Below are 18,754 nucleotides of genomic sequence, written 5' to 3' on the forward strand. Positions count from 1 at the left end.
ACTCGTGAACTCTAAATAAGATATTAAACATTTTCACGGCTTCGGCAATATCGTCCTGTTTATCTTACTATTAAATTTACCCGTGCATAGTACGGATTACAAATATAAAAAATTGTTATAAGACACTATAATAATTTAAGTATTTGCGACGGAACGCGTTTATATTTGATTTATGATTATTGTCATGAAAAATAAAACATTCCGTATAATTCGTACCACAATTGGACGGTTGAAAGATTTTAAAACAAAAACATATTAATAATAGGTTTTATGATTGAGGTTACATAAAAACAATTTAGTGTGTAGACAGGTAAGATTTTTTATATGTAACGTATGATATAAAAAGTTAAAACAAATTTGTATGCGATCATCTGATGAATCATTTGAGGCTTTGTGTTACTTGTTTTAACTCTTTTATTTTTATAATCCAAACGACGAAGAGCTGTTCGCTGTCGTTAAGGCGATACACAGATGTTGAGCCAGCTGTTTCTATGACAGTCACGTTCACAAATCTGGCCGAATGTTTATACTACACTACTCTACGGGCTTGCCTCGTTAAATTTTTATAGCCACAAGGTCGTCACTTTATGGTCAATTCTCAGACGTTATTGTTCGCGGACTGACTTTTTTCACAATACTAGCGTCAATCGCTTTATACCAGTAGATTTACGATTGACAGTGATTAGTTATTAATTGTTATAGCGCTATAAAGCAACTTTTATAAACCCTAAACGTGTAATATGTTTTGTTTGCTCGATTAGTGTAATATATTGATTATAAAACCACGTTTACGCAGCGAAATAATCAAAATACATGTAATAATAAATAAACGTTGGAAGCGACAGTTTTATCGAGAGATTGTATGTAGAAACGCAAATTATACTGATTTAATTTACTATTAGGGATTAACAACTTTGAGATGTACTACTTCATATTGTCATGTGTTGTTTTGACTGCGATTTTGGCGATATCGACTTTCGCAGAACGGCCGCGGAACGTCGAGTAATAAAGCAATTTGTGAGCGTGCCAACAAAACAATGGCCCCTGTTCTAAGCTTGTTTTAAAAGCTTTCGACACCGTGATTTAAAACCCTTTGACTTATACCTTATTTGTAAACATCTCGTGGGCACAAAGGATTGCTATTTTTAACAAAAAGAGAAATTGCACAACCCTATTGCCGTGAATCTTTTGTTAGTTATTTTTTACGAAATGGTGAGAGCTGTGAACGAATAATTGTCAAAATTAAGGTTCCGTTGTTTCTCTAAATATGATCGAGTGAAATTCAGTTCCTATAAAACTCACTAAACGATCGATAACTTTAAACTGAATATAAACCTTACAGTTATGAAGATAATGTTGAATATTGTTGTTTAAATTACAATGCAATTACACATACATATTAAAATATTAATAGCGACTATAACTTATTTATGAAAGTAGTACCTATAGGCTATTAAAATATTTCGTGAAATTAAAAAAAAATTTACATACAAGTAAAAAGTATTTATATCTTGTTTTTAAATAATACGGAATCCTTTAAAAAGAAGATAGTTATCGTCGTCGATGTTTGTACCTTAATTTCTTTGGTTAGCGCAATCCCGTTGAACTATTGATTCATTGTCTTTGGAGAAAGTTTCTATTCATTGCGAATCCTTAAACCCTTTCCGTCACTTTTTTGCAAACTCAAAGTGCCGTTTATTAGTCACGGTTGTAAAGAGACCATTCAATTTGAAATAAACAGAAAACATAGAGACGTAACTGACTTGACACTATACAGTGGCAGCAATGAACTTGTATCAGACGTTTGAGACTTTATTGAAATATAAAATATTTTAGAGAAATATTTGTACAGTGATTCATCATGTTTACGTGTTGATTTCAAATGAACCGGACACATATGATTGAGCAATCGACGATTTTATTTTAATACCAAATCATCGTAACAAATTGAAGTTAATTCATTGTTTACAACAAATATTTCCGCGCTGATATAAAAAAAGCAGTAGAAATATCAATTGCAATGATTCAACGAAGCCATGTCAAATGAATAATTGCAACAAAATTTTACGGAAGGCATGTTCTTAGGCATTTATACACGAGCGTTACAATGCGTTGTTAATCGGTTATAATAATTATAACAATTAATTCATTGAACGCACGTGTATGAATGCCTTAATAGTCATCTAAATTATAATTAAGCTAAGGACTTAGAACTAAAAAAAAATAAAAATTGAAACGATAAATACCATTGAACTCACCGCAGACCACGCGGTCGAAGGGGCTCATCCAATCTGGAAACGGAAAATCTATTATCAATCGTAATGAATATTCTTACTCCGATATAAATACATGCACTAATATATAGAAAACGATTACAACTAACAACAGAGTAAATATAAATTAACAACTTTACTTTAAAAAAAACTTAATTAAAAATTAAAACAATCAGTGTTCAATTAACTTAATTAATTACATGCTAAATTATAAGGAAACTTATAAAATAATAAAAAAACCAGTGACATTTAAAGTGAAATTGACAGTTTATGAAATTGTCTGGGTTAAGAAATTTGTTATCAAATATATGTTGATCATTAGCAATTATTAATAATTGCACAAACCTACTCAGAATATAATAATATTAAGAAAAATAGAATTTTATGTGTTGAACGAGTTAGGTATATAATGTAGCTAAAATTAAGACTTGGGTCAAAAAAATAATATAAATGGTTTTATATTTTAATTTTATTTTTAAATACATTTCTATCGTACACGGATTGTTGTTGTACGCGCCTCTATTGAGATTGCTTCAGATATTAACGAAGTGAGCAAAGAAAAAGTTTTATTCGAGCAATCAATACTTTTTGTTGCTACTAAACTTCACGACGCAAACACAATAAAGACTATTAAGAACGATACGCATGCAACTTTATAGAAGATTTCACATAAATATTAAATGGATAAAAGAATTATTCCGGTAACTATGTGAATTGATCGAGTTTTTATTGTAACAACTTACTTTGCAATCGCATTATTGTATTCGTAGATTTTCTTTTGCCTCTATAATTAAATTTTATAGTTTTATAATTAATTCGCGTTTTGTTAGATGATAAGAAACACCTTTTTAACGTTCCTAGATTATTTATATTTTATTAACATTTAGCAGTTCGTTTTAAAAAAATTCTTTGCATGTTATGATGTAGTCAGGGATATTTAGGGCTGTGTTTTCGGAGCGTGCTTTTTTAATATTTAGTTAATATACAGTTATACTTTGTGATTAATTTAATTTTGTATGTATATTATGAGTTTAAATTTTAGTACTTAATTATCACCATAAAGAATTTGGTTTAGGAATAGCTTTTGAATGCAATACGTAATTTTTTAACCATTTACTACAATATTTATAATAGCAATGCTTATATATGTAGGTAGGTAGGTATTAAGATCTTTAAATAGTTATAAGTTAAAAAAGCAGTGCAATTATAGAATAACAACGTAACGTACGAAAAATGCAAGTGAATTTTCGCATAACATTGATATATATATAGGCCGGCTATTAGGCAGGCAGCCTTATCAATAAATGTCAAGTGTACAATACCGAATGACTGATATCGATGAAAATTTATGCACTAATAATACAGAATCTAATTTAGGTACCTTCGTATTACCGATTAAAAACCACACTCCGGTTTTTTAGTGGTCTTAAATTAAGCAAGTCGTGTCAATCGGAAACATTAAATTCATTGATTGGATAATCTTTAATGGTTTAAAGTGTTCCGAAATTTCGATTATTCGATACATCGAATTGGCAGTGCATCGTAATACCGAAATACATGATATTATCAGTGATAAAAACTGACATCAACTTTCTTAAAAAAAAAACAAACTTGGCGAGAAAGTTGTTCGGTTGAGATAATAAATCATTGACATGTGTGAAATAAATTAAATAAAAGATTTCCAACAAACGAACTCGTAAAATACGTTATTATATATTAAACAATTATAATACTTTTTTTTTTCTATTGAGGTAAGTAAGTAGGTAGGTACCAAACTACATACTTATATAATCTTTTTATTTTTGAACCGATGCCTACTTATATTCTGAGATTAATAACACAGCAATTTGGAAAGTAAAATCTTAAAATAATTCTTTCGTAAATAACTTTATAGGTTTATTTTTAAATATACTTTAACATATAAAGATATCTGAACTATATTATCTTCTATTTTATTACTAATATACTAATTTATATACCTCTATATAAAAAATTAAATAACAGCTCCTGCTCTATTTTCTTTTAAAGATAATAATTTGGCACTAATTATAATTCTACCTTATGATTAAGTATGTGTAATAATTAGATACCTATATAATAAGCTCATGCATAAATAACTAAAAAATTAAGTATCGTACTTGCACAAAAAATAATAAGTATCGTTAATCTGAATTACTTACTTTTCACGTACGATATTTATTTTTATGGAATTATTTTAGCCAATTACTTAACATTTATGAATTTCTAATACAAAATTAAGTATAATTTACAAAAATCATAGTTATAACTCTAATTTTATCTGTGAATTACTATAATGTTCTCAAAGGTACGTAGGCTACTTAAAATAAATTAAATAGTCAAAATTTTCAAAATTAAAATAAAGTATTAACATTTAAATAAATATATAAATTTACTATTCTATCCGCTTTCATTTTTTGCAGACATTTGAAGGAGGGTATGTAGTATGTACTAGTTACCTATTTTTAATTTTACATTGGACTCTATTGCATAACTACCTACCCATCGCAAACAAAACCAATTCTTAGAAAATGCTTTAAATTATTTGCAGTACCGTCCATTAAAATAACTAGTAATTAAATATACTATGTGCTACAAATAGTAATCAATATCATTAAGAACGGTCGCTATCATGTGAGTTGCCCGACGAGGCCCTGTGATTGGTCAGTGACGTCGGCCATATTTGTTGCGCATGCGCTGTACCCGCGCGCACACATGTGACTGGCTCATCTCTAGCGATATATCACGTCAAGAGAAACAAGCGGGATGTGTCGTGCACCATCTAACTCGCTTTTCCTTTTTTATGTTTTTAATTAATTCAATTCCTCTAATATATTTTTTATTTATAAATTGGTTGTTTATTATTATTTATAGCGATATGACACGGGGTCTTAAACGATGATTTTCAAGATAAAACTAATTTAAAATAAAATATTATGATTTATTTTAATTACAATTTTAAAGAAACATTTTTGTTTAGAATTCTATGTAACAAAATAATTAGGAAGATGAACGACTACGTAATAATATTATGACGTAAGTAGATCTCACAGTACAATTATTATAACTGTCTAATAGATGGCGAATGTTAAGCATTATTGAAAATAAATGTCAACGCGTGACATGTATGCCATTTTAATTTTTAAAGCACGTGTTGCCAGCACCTGCTGATATATTTTTATATCTTTTGAGAGTATTCGACGCCTCTGTCACACAGTAATTCTTATAATCTAGCATTGCCAATAAATCAAGAAAATGATCGCATTTAAAACAAAAACAAGTAGATTATAGGCCATTTTGTATAATTTTAGTGAGCTACGAGCCCGTTATTCTGGCATATCGGCTTTGATTATGGGTTCTTTTACATTTCTACTTTATTGATGACCGTCATGTGCCAGGAAGGCCGCTACGCTTCAGATGTAAAAATCTTTATGATTCACACATTTCTTGAATTCGACTTCAAAGTTATTCATGTAAACAGTAAATTAGTCTATTTCTTTATATTCTAAATTTAAATAAATAAATTTAACGAGATGAGTTTCGGTTGCAAAATTAAATATAAAAGTATATAAATTATACAAAACGAGATTAAGCAGAAAAATAATTTTTGAAATGAATCTTTACAATTTAAAATTATAAAAATAATATTGCTTTCATAAAACTACGTTCAATATAACATTATCATTGCAACGATCAATTAAAAATTATCCAATTGTAAATTTATTATTCCGTTATTTGGAACAATTGAGAAAGAATAAATAAATATAAATCAAATAATTATTTGATTTGAAAACGTATGAAGTATAACTGTCGTATAAAAATATAATTAATAAGGCACCTTTCAACCCGAGTTGTTATAATTATAAGCATATCTATTATAGGTAATTGGAGTTATGTATATAACCTATCTAGGTATATTAAATTATATGATATGAAATAATTCCTCTATGTAAATAATTATTATGCACCTAATAGTCATATATTTCTTTGTAGACTATTATTATTAATAAAATATATTCATATTCATAATATGTTGCACAGATAATTATTATTAAGTCGCCAAATGTATGGTCAGAATAGCGCTGAGAGACATAAAACCGCGTATAAATATAATTGTACCATTGTATTCAAAGCGTACAGGTAGTTTAGCTGTAATGGATCGACGTTTTTGAGTACAAAGTGGACCTCACATGTAAAAGTGAAATACGCGTACGTAGAGTCGACGTACGTCCAAAATCTGCTTAATGACCTAGGTTAGTTCTGTTTGGGTTCTAGTCTAGATTTTTAGACGTTTTCTATCTATTTTTCTGCTATATTATATATACCTATATAAATTTATACCGTATAACTGTATACCTGTGTAACTGTTCTTAATTCGTTTATTGATATAAATTTTAATTACCCTTTAAATATATTAAAAGATTTAAATTAATATTTATAAGTGCACAATAATCATTATATATTTTCTACTAATTACGTATTTGATAAGTAAGTAAGTATTAACACTAGCGACCTGCCTCTGGCTTCGCACGGTTGAACATCAACAAAGAAAAGAAATGTTCGTTTAGACAAGATTAAGTAGATATATTTATTTCATAACGTTTTTAACTATCTATGTTGGTATTTAACTAGGTATGTAGGTATGTATGCCAAAAATTAAAAATGTGAGTAATAAAAAAAATAGTTGAGTAGTAATTCGTTTGTTAAACATACATATAAATGTATCTGCGGCTTACAGATTGACATTTGGATTGTTTTAACTGCCATGTTCGAAATATTATTATAAAAGTCATTTATCCGAGCGACTGATTAGCAGCGAACTATACCTTAGGTTGCAAGTAGTTTAAAAACATGGTAATATATTCTGATATGTATTTACGAACTATATTTAATAAAATACAATTTCAATCAATATTAATTACCTAAGGTAATTTTCGTATTGATCTGAATAAGGATCGCTCTTTCCATTAGTGAAAATCGTATCGGAAATCCGTTGATCAGTACAGTTTTAAGTAAGCGAAGATCCAGATGCAGACAGAAAGCGACATTGTTTGATACTAAGTAATTATAGATATATGAACCAAGCTATAATTTCGTATATATCATCCGGTAAATAAGACTAAAACAGACATACCTACAAAATTATCGACGGTAAAAAATAATTGATATAAAGAAGTCAAGTTAAGCCTAAAAGCACAAATTTATATTTTATGATCTTTGTTAAATATAATAACGTCATCAAGTATTACTTTGCTGTTAATTGTGGCTAATATGTGACCCATCTAACCCCGTCAATGTATCACTTGTCTTGGTATATAATAATTATTATTGTTATTTTTTTTTTAATTACAAGTCGTTACAATAGAAATGTATATTTAAAATTTAAATTTGTTATACTATTTAATAGTTATTATAGATATTTATTTAGTATATTAGTTATTTAGGTTTATAATTATTATGTTGTTTGAAGTGTCTATAAACTTATTATAGACACCACCGCGTGCCGTCGGGATTTTTAATTTTATAGTATATTGTGACTTTATATATAGTTACCTAATTATTACCGATATGTCATTTAGAGTATATTAAATTTTATTCAAATAATATTAATATTAAATAATTATAATTTGACTGTTATATAATTATATTATACATATAATATAAATGTAATAAATATACGTATATTACTATTGAATTAGGTACATATTAGTGTTTAATTAAAATCATTTGTCAATTAAAACTTAATTGAAATTATTTTATAGTTATTCTTATTAGATTAATTGGTAATAAGTACCTAAATTTCAATTTAATGGAGGTACGTTATGGCTATGGATAATGTATTATAAATATACATATATAATTATAACCATAGTGTTATTAGACTGAATAGTACCCAATGAATATGCTCGATTATAATATCGATTATATTATAATAAAAAAAAAACTTTTATGCCACAAAATCGAATGTTTTCTTTTAAATAAAATATCTAAGATTCAACATTTATAGCATGCATAACTATAAGTAGAAATAATAAAAACGTGGAACTAAAATCAATAACACAGCCAAACATAAATTTAACAGAATGCCAATAAGCTTATTTTATAAGAAATAAATAAATGAAGAAGTACCTATTTAAACAGTACATTACATTAAATTTCAGAACTAGGCGCAATAACATAAAAAAACTCAACAGTTAAAAGTCATGCAGTGAAGGAGTAAAACATTTACCGGTGATTGACATCCATGGATAACGAGGTATGTCTGGCAGAGGCTGGGCGGAGGGTTGGGAGCACGCTGCGCCCATTGCATCCACTGAGGCTGCTGAAGCGGCTGAGGCTGCTGATGCTGCTGCTTGATGGTAAAACTGCGCCGCTGCTGCCATACTAGCCGACGCAGCCGATACTGCCGCACCGCCGTTGTGTTGACCCAGTGCATAATTCACCATCGGATCACCTCCCACAGCTGTCGGGTAACGGCAACTTTTGTCGTCAGCCGATAGACCACCGCCAGTTGGAAACGGCACTGAGCCTCCGAACTGCTGGTGGTGAGAAACGTACGGGTACATCCTCGCCGGCGCGCCTGGTGACGCCGACGATGACGAAGAGGAGCGCTGCGGGCTCCCGGCCCCTGGCGAGCCGGCCCCCAGCGCAGCCGCCCCTAGTCCGCCAGACAACGATGAGGAGAGCGACGTCGACAACGATGATGACAGCGATGAGGACAATGATGCCTCAATAGGTGATGCTCCAGCACCCGCGAACAAGTTCTGATGATGGAACTGCTGGTGGTACTTGGGGAGCATGCTATCGATGATGAACTTGGAACTCATCGCTCGGCGGCGACGCGGCGCGCGACGATCGCCTCGCGGGAGATGCGTTTATCGCCGGCGATTCGGATCGATTCTCGCGCGTGCACCTCTACTATGGCCGCGGATCGTTTATGACCCGCGTATGAGGCTCTACGACTCTGAATTCCCGTCGTGGCGAGCGTTACCGCTGCCGCGCGCCGCACGTGAGACGGCGAAACGTAGCACGTGCGTGCGAGCGAGACGCATTTATTGTAAGCGACGACGCGCCAGAAACCTCTCCGTCTCATTAATTCCTACCTGCGTGGCTTATATTAGAAAGAGATAAAAGCTTTTTGCTAACGACCATTCAGCCGGCCATTGTTCGTAATGGCGCCAGGCCCCGCGCAACCCCGCGTTCTCCTCGTCTACGCCAATAGTATTCCGGTGCAGAACATTCACCGCCAATCACAAACCATTCCGGCACTTCTAGCTGTCAAAATGAATGGCCTTAAACGGTACAGCACCAAGAATTTTATATTATTTTGAGTTCAGTATTTTTCTGTGATATTTATAAATGTAATATATTTTGTAAATTTTTAATAGTTTATAATTAAAAAATGTATATATATTGATACATAATCTGTCGGTTGTATTAATAAAAATATATTTAAAAAGCATAAATACAGAGTATACTTTCACCTTAATTTTTATAGTTATATTGGATGTTAAGAAAACATCATATTATACATTTATCTCATTTTCACTCGTGTTTTGATTTATACGCATGGAAATTATTTGTATCGTAATATAACTATGATTAAAAATAAATTCTTGATAAGATAATAAAATTTAATTTTTAATTTTTTTTTTTAATTTAACCAAACATCTTTTGCTGTCCTTTTTGTCCATTTATATAGAAAAATATAATTTATTTATAATAAAAAAATACTTATTAGAAACCCGCAATATCAATAATAATTTTACAATAAAATCCAACAAGAATTGCACTAAGCGGTGTTACGCCGGCCACGTGGTCGAACTGCTAACATGCATCCTTTTCTAACAGACGTTCTATCTCTCTTACACATTTCATTCATACTCACAAGTCGTAACAACATCGAGTACGTGAGCAATAACAATCTTTACGACTATTTAAATAAAACCGTTTATTGCGTGAGATGTTTATTTATTTATTACAGTTTTGATTGTTGGTTAGTGTTTAGTGCATGGTTTTTATAGGCTTAACTTGCCTTTTCAGCTTTATCAGGTCGGCGGTACGACGGTGTGGCAGTAGAACATTGCATAAGTATAGGTTTTATGTTGTTATTGTGATGTTTATGCCGTAAATGTATATAGAGCTTGATATGGACAGTTTAGGTCATTCGTTTTATGATTTGATCATATTTTTTTATTGTTCGGCAATTGATTTTTTTTTATACAAAACAAGAAGTATAACGCTTAAGTTTATTAATCAATAAACGATAATAAAGCACATTGATGCCATAAATTACTTCGTTTTATAAATAAATAATTACTTTATGAATAAAAATTATTAATTTTATCAATGAATCGATAAATTATTAAAAGTTAGAATAATAAAAAAGTTAAGTAATTGGTAGGTTATCTTTGTAAATAAAATCGATAACTAAGTACTTTTAAGTCCAATTATGATATTAATAGGTATAAAATATTGTCACATTAGAGATTTACAGAGATACATTTTAGATTAACAACTAAATGGACGCAGGAATTATAAAGAGTTAATTAAATATATATGTATATACTCCCAAACTGAATGTTTATTAAATTTGCGAAATTGATATTAAAAACATAACATAGCACACGTTTAATAAATTCAAGCAATAAAACTACTCCATATATAATATAGGTATAATTATATAGGTATTACTTACCTTTATATCAGAAGAACAAATGAATACATTTCTTCCAAAATAGGTATATATTTTACATGTAAATCTTGCTTAATTTGGGACATTGAGAATGTTTGAATAAAATACTTAGTGTTGTGGGTAAATACTACCAAGGTATTTGATTGTAAAAAAAAATTAAATGACGTCATAAGATTTTAAAAATAGAACAACTCTATATTAATGATACTATGATAAATAATTTGTCATTTCATATAGGTATGTAATTAGATACAGATTTGTCCCATGCTTATTCATTATTAGTAGACTTTATAAAACTTTATTAGGTATGATTTTCATATAAGAATTTATTTTCTAGTTTATTTTGATCTTATCAATTAAGTATATTAAAAAAGCGAACACGCAGTCCTACCACCAACTTTTTTTTTATTATACCTTAGTGCTATAAATAAAATGAGATTAAATTGTGATGCTGTATAGAATACTTATTTTCACCTAAGTATATATGAAAATAGTCTAATAAGCTTTACTCTTCGTCTGTTTATCTGTCACTCATACATCCACTTGCGACAACTAGTTATACCTAAGTAGGTAAAAAGTATAATTTATTGTTGAACTAAACTTTGAATCAATTATAAAATCATAATGTTTTACTGCCAATGTAATAATAATAACTAGGACATATGGGTATATTTTATTAAAACAAATCATTTTTTTTATATTAATTTTATTTGATTATTAAATTTACTAGTTAATGCGGTAAGTAGGTATATAGAAAAGTACACTATAGTAAAATAATAAGTAATAACTTACCTGTAAAATAAAAAAATAACTATTTTCACTAAACACACGCACTTTCGTTTTTAATCTTAAAACAGTTTTTTTGTTTACACTTCGGACCATTTGATTTAAGTCTTGTTAGTATACATTACATTAGAAGACTTTAGTTACATTTTTAATCATAAGTAGGTACAAGTTATTTTTACAAGCTAAATTGATGAAACTTACCTTCAAACGAACCTTAGTATTTCCAATTTCACTTGTCAAAAAATAAAAATACAATAATAATACGTTTTAATAGGAATCAAAGATAGAATTGTAACATAGGTATTTAATAGAAAATTTGCATTAAATACACCGATTATAATTTCTATAAGATAAATACATATACCCATATGATATTATCAAAAAAAATCTAAATCGTAACATTCTTTATCCAAGTAGGCTCATATAAGCACTTTTGAATCGTAATGTTACAATGTTGAATTAAATGTGAAGCTACCACCGGCTTGAAAGTAGATTCTACCGAGAACCGGCGAGAAACTCAGTTATTATTCATTTCCACGATTTTAATTATAGACTATGTCAGTAAAGTACAATTGCATTTTTATATATAATGCCTAGAAATCAATAAATAATAAGACCACACTTTAGATGCAAAAGATAGATTACTTATTGACATTAAGATAAATAAATAGATATATTATATTTATTGGATATAAACCAAAAACTTTATTACTTACTTTAATGTATTCATTATTATAAATTTAAATGTAGTGCTATTAAACTTTTATTTTTATCTGGCCACAAGACAAATAATCTCATTAACAAATAGTAATGTAGATAATACATTAGTTATTTTTAATATCACAACTTAGTTAAGATATGACTCACTTGAATAAAAATCTCCATTAAGTAGTAAATAAAATCTTAGTCTAACTTGGCTCACGACGCATCTGTGTACGGATCCAAAATATTGACCAATAGTAATACTTTGTAATACTTATAATAATTATACTTTTAATAGTAATACTTTGTTTAACAAATTTAGATATGAGATATTTTTGATAAAGGAATTGTTGATTTTGATACATCTGCTTGTCATATAGTTACCCTTACTGATATTAAACAGGCGAAAGTTTGTATGTGTGGATGTTTGTTACTCTTCCATCCAAAAACTACGGAATTTATTTTAATGAAACTTTATAATAATATCTACCTACAAATTACACATCAGAATAACTTAAGACTATAATCAAGACAACATCCTAAAACGCGAACGAATCACGGTCGATAAATAGTTGGCAATAACTATTTAAGTTTTAACTGTATGAAAAATAAACAATATTTATTAACAATTTTATGAATGTAAGACTATATGTACTGCTATTAAATTTCTTGCTCTAACATGACTATATAAATCCGCCTAACAGATGGCTATCCAGTGAATAGTTACAAGGATATTAATGTAAGTATTATTCATACACACAAATACATACATAGGTACATCTATATATACATTTACTTTGTTCTCAGTGTTGCAAATTTATGATCGTTTTATGTAACAACTTTCAAAAACCTATAAACTCTGAATTGTATTTGATTATACACTCAAGTGGTAAAACATTACACGAACAAATAACTAATTGACTAAAGATCGTGTAAAATTTTTATAGTGTGTAAAATTTCGCTCGGAGCAAAGAATCGCCGACAGGCCATGATGGTAGGTTTTATAGGGGATCGATGTATAGGAGCCATCACATGGGCACGAGGTCCCAGGTGGGAGGAGCGAATGTCAATCGTAAAAATGTTCAACTCCTCAAGATATTTACAACTATCGCCAGCGAGATTTAACGATCAGTTTATAGAACGAACACTTTTAAATTCGATTTGAACTTGTTTTGTCACTCGCAATACCTCATCAAAGCGGGAAGCGAGGCTGTAAGTACCCGTGGAGTACATCTTAATGATATTTTTAAATTTATTTGTATTTAATCGTATCAGATTACTTTTGATTCAAATTACCCTTCTATAGTGGATTTGTTGTTGCATTTGGAAATAAATGTACCTACTTATTAAAAATAGACACAATTTTCTAATTAGAATTTTATATATTTTTATGATAATATGCATTAAATCTACGTTTTGAAGATGTGAAATATTCTGCTTACCTTTTTGATATTACTATACGGTAATGTCACCTGGAACAAAATAAATATGATTAAAATTCAGAGCAAATCGTAATTGACTTAAGTACATATTTAAAATATTTTAATATGCTTATTGCCTAAGAGTATTGGAATTAATGTCAATGAAGGAATGGACCAACTGCGATTAAACTAACTGCGAGTGAAAATATTAGGTAGGTAAAGTAACTATTTTTCAGTTAGACTGATGAAATGTATTCCACCACGCTGCTCCAATGTGGGTTGGCGGAATACACATGTGGCAGAATTTCGTTGAAATTAGACACATGCAGGTTTCCTCACGATGTTTTCCTTCACCGCCGAGCACGAGATGAATTATAAACACAAATTAAGCACATGAAAATTCAGTGGTGCCTGCCTGGGTTTGAAACCGAAATCATCGGTTAAGATGCGTTCTAACCACTGGGCCATCTCGGCTCAAAGAACAGTTGAATGCAATTGGGATTAATAAGGTATAATACTAAGACATCTATACTCTGTGGCGTTAAACAGAAGTTTAATGTCAAATATGCAAAAACAAATAGTTTATATATGACATTATAACAATTAAAACCGAAATATTTTCATAATCATGAAAATGTCGTTTTTCTTATCCAAATCTTACGAAGATAATACCAATAGATATCAACATATAAGTGTATCTTAGTTTGTAAATTTGTACTTAGGCAGGAAACAATATTTATTAAGCTATTACCGTCGTACACAAGCGGGGGTAAGTGGGAAATTTTAATTTCACTTCTAGAGGCGGCCGGGGGCGCGGATATTTGTGTGGCATAATAAGTGAGATTGTTGCGAAATTTGCTACAAGAAAAAGAAGGAGGGCTCGCGCCGTACCAGCTGGTTGGGACTAATATAGATCGTCCAATTAATTATTAATAAAACACAATTTTAGTATATATCTGAAATTGTTATAATATGTTACTAATATGCTTTAAAGGCTTTGCTTGATCTAGTGCTTAGCTTTTGTACAAAATTCCTGTCATTCATGGGCTATCACCATTGCTACTTGTCATCTGACATAACGAACGTGATAACATTACGTTATTAAGTTACGTTAAGTTTATTAGTTATTTGTTTATTTAATAGTTAAAAATAATTTGTACAAGTCTGTCGGTGTAGTAGTATTTTTGGTGGTAGTAGAATATTCACATATTCTGTTACCACCAACAATACTAAGAATTGAAAAACAATTCTTAGTATTATTTGATACTTAATAAGTCAGTATAACTTCAGTGAAACTGAAATTTTATTCCACAATATTGGCTGAGCATTGATAATATAAGGGATTTTTAATATTTATTTTTGTAATATAAATGATTGGGGGTGGTGATCACATACTATCAGGAGGCAAAAGCTAGGCTATCTACCAATTTATATAAAAGAGTACAATTATTCAATAAGTACCTATTAGTACTTATTGAATAATTGTACGCTTTTATATATTATGTATTATGATATGCGCTTGTGAAACAATAATTTAAGTTATAATAAAACGATTTTTGGTTCATTGATTTTTGTTAAGCATATAAATATTAACAGAAGTTCGTTTATCAGCAAAATTGGCTAATAAAACTAATTTTATACTATTTTTTCAAAATTGAAAACGCCTAATGTTGTAAAAAACATTTTTATTTTAAATATATTTAGTATAAAATAAAATTTAATAATAATTTTACACGGTCTGTGCTTAATACGATATTCATTTTAGAATTTAAATAGTATTAAATATTAACAGAAGTTCGTTTATCAGCAAAATTGGCTAATAAAACTAATTTTATACTATTTTTTCAAAATTGAAAACGCCTAATGTTGTAAAAAACATTTTTATTTTAAATATATTTAGTATAAAATAAAATTTAATAATAATTTTACACGGTCTGTGCTTAATACGATATTCATTTTAGAATTTAAATAGTATTAACAGTAAAATATATTCAGGGTGTATCCATATTTAGCTATAGTAAAGCAGCGGGCGCACGTGTAAGTGGCAGCTTCAATATTTATGTGCAATTTTTCCAACGCCCCTCTCCCCTTGATAAAGGATGCAGCGATGTTCTCCTACAGGAATTACGTATAAATGATGTTATTTAGTATAAATATATAACAACACTAATTAATAGTTTATTAATCAGCCAATGCTACGGTCAATGTACCTAAAATCTGAAACAAATTAGGAATTTGATATGACTTGTTGCAAATAAAAGTATCGGGATTGTCTAATTCGTAGAAAAACAAATGACTAACTCGATAGGTTCCCTCCTTCACATATTTGAAAATAGTTGTGTACCTATTTAATTTATAAAACTCATTATACTTACTATGATCACTTTCAAGTCAATAATGAATAACTTTATTCAGTAGTATCGGAATTATTTCTTACAGTATCTTTATTTGCATATTTTTTTCATTCCAATTAAATACGGCTTTAATGCCTTCTGATGTTGACAAATGGATCCAATCATATCAAATAAAATCTAGTACGCTGTACGATGTAAGCGAATAAATTGTTAAAAATAATAATTAATAATTTGGGCTTAATAGCAATAAAACAAACTATCCAAAGTCAAATACGTAATAAGTCAAATAAGCAATTAAGCTGGTATTAAAATGGCTTAGTTTTCGAAGCTGCAGTGTGAGTCTCAATTCCAGTAGTTTTAAGATTCGACACGGTCCAATGGGGGTGCCATACAAGATAGAAACAAAGCGTTTGACCATACGCGTTTCAAAAAATAAAACGACTAACTGACATTGATAATAATGAATCTAACTTACTAATATTAAAGATATGATAGTTTGGATAGATATTTGTCAGAACGACTGCATGGATTTTAATGAATTTTTTGGCAGAGTCTGGAAAAGCACATATATTATTTTTATCCCGAAAAAAATAATCAAACAGATGTAATTCACACGCGAGTGTAATGGGAGTGAGGAAATAATTATATTTTAGTAGTTTTCATAGAGTTCTGGTTTTTGCTTTGCTGTATGTAAATGTAAAGGCCGGTTTTTGTAAACTAGGAGTTTGAGATTTTCTGTGTACTTTTTTTAAATTAAATATAAACAGTTTATATTCTGTAACTTTATAGGTACCAGTCGTAGGATCTATTGGATAAATATCTTTATTTAATTTATTCTAAATCTTTATTTAAGTAATGGTATTATGGTCAGCTCTGTCTACATATATTTGGACTCCAATGCTCAATTATTATAAAAAATGGTTAGTAATATGTGGTATCCGCTAAAAGAAATCTAAGTACATTTGTATACATGTGTTGTATTTTCTGGTGTGAAACTGTATGAAGAATACTTTACTAATAGCAAGTAAATCTACTACTAGGTATGGTTATTCCTTTACTGCTGTAAAAAAAAATCTGAAAGTGTGCTGAAGTATTAACATAATTTAAGCTCGTGAAAGACTAGCCCTACTTGTCTGGGTGTAACATCGTATTCATCGATTGAAATGTACTCAGTCTCCTCGGCTCTTTGGCTGTAAGGTTAAGAGTATGTTGATTGTTGCATTACCAATGAATGAGCTCTAGGCTCGCATTACAAGAAGATATTTATCCTTTCTGGTAATTAGAAAAACGTGGTTATCTGACTGGAACTGTTAATATTATTCTTTATGTTTTGAGTAGTTACTATAGTATTAATAGTTTGATTATTAACTTTTACTGTTAACAATTAAAATTTTACAAAAATCATCAAAAGTATATTTTAAAACAGAACATGCATAAGAAACAACATACAATACATTATCTACATAAACATGATGTAAAAATGTGTTATTGCATTAATGTTATTCAACAACTTCTAGCCGTTTCATTAAATGGTCATCCAACACATTAACTCTATATGAAGTCAGAGACGAATTCATAGATTAAAAAAATAAAATTAAACAAAAGCAAGTACGTAAAAACGCGGCCAGCCGTGACGACGGACCGAGAACAATAATATAATTCCGAGACAGTAAGCAATACAATAACTATCATTTCTCAATCCACATAGAGTCTGCTATAGTAATATTATTCAAATAAAAACAATTTCAATTTGTTCCCAAATTGAAACAGAGAGCAGGCGGCGTGTTATTACATTTGGGCGGAGGTTAGCTCCGGTAGAGCGTGTAAAGTGCCGATAGAGCCTTCCCTCCCGGCCCTCTCATTGCCTATAACACCAGCTTCGGGCTTTCCTCAAAAGCCTCCAAGAACGCCTCAAATTTAGCGACTTTTCGCTCCCAATACTTTTACGCGACATTTAGAAGGTACATATATGCTATACTAGTAACATACACCTGGTTTTGTTCCTATTTTATTATTGCTACTAAACTATTATTAGTCAAAAGCTTTGTTTAACGATCTCAAAATTTTCTATTTACCTAATGAGATACACAAAAGATACAAGTTGTGCAAAAGTAACTCGTTTGTTTTTTTTACGAACAAACATTATTTAATAAATTCCCTGTATATATCTGCGGGTTCATCATTTTTCTATTCGATGAGAAGGAATGTATTACACAATGCATGCGTGAACGTAACGACATATCAAGCCATTTTTGTATGATGGAGTAAATGTTTGAGACATGACAATCAAGGTATTTCTTATTTAGCGATACATCGATGTTATTTACGATGATTTTGTAAGAATAAAAATCGCTCGCAAGAATCGATTTTATGTTTCGAAGCTTAAGAGAACTCTTTCTTATAGGAAGTTTTTGTTAATATTCTTACTATAACTATAGTTTTAATGAGAATTCATTACCGAAATTACATTAGTTTGTTAACACTTATATTTTTACTCATTATGTA

The 18,754-nt window shown here is 29.8% G+C and overlaps 1 protein-coding gene across 3 annotated transcripts in view; it reads right to left on the reverse strand.

Annotated features, from left to right (window-relative positions):
* LOC125067184 (homeobox protein abdominal-A homolog) overlaps window positions 1-10,916 on the reverse strand; it is a 38,496-nt gene extending 27,580 nt beyond the window's left edge. Inside the window, exons 1-3 of one of the 3 annotated variants that reach the window (XM_047675619.1) lie at window positions 10,912-10,916; window positions 8,521-9,106; window positions 2,247-2,306 (exon numbers count right to left, since the gene is read on the reverse strand). In XM_047675619.1, coding sequence (XP_047531575.1) covers window positions 2,247-2,306; window positions 8,521-9,091 — 631 coding nt within the window. In that variant the 5' untranslated portion in view covers window positions 9,092-9,106; window positions 10,912-10,916. Of the gene's footprint in view, window positions 1-2,246; window positions 2,307-8,520; window positions 9,244-10,911 lie in introns of those variants that run through there. The other 2 variants (XM_047675618.1, XM_047675617.1) reach the window with 2 other exon arrangements.
* Between the last annotated feature and the right edge of the window lie 7,838 nt (window positions 10,917-18,754).

This window comes from Vanessa atalanta, chromosome 11 (assembly GCF_905147765.1).
Source record: "Vanessa atalanta chromosome 11, ilVanAtal1.2, whole genome shotgun sequence".
Taxonomy (NCBI): domain Eukaryota; kingdom Metazoa; phylum Arthropoda; class Insecta; order Lepidoptera; family Nymphalidae; genus Vanessa; species Vanessa atalanta.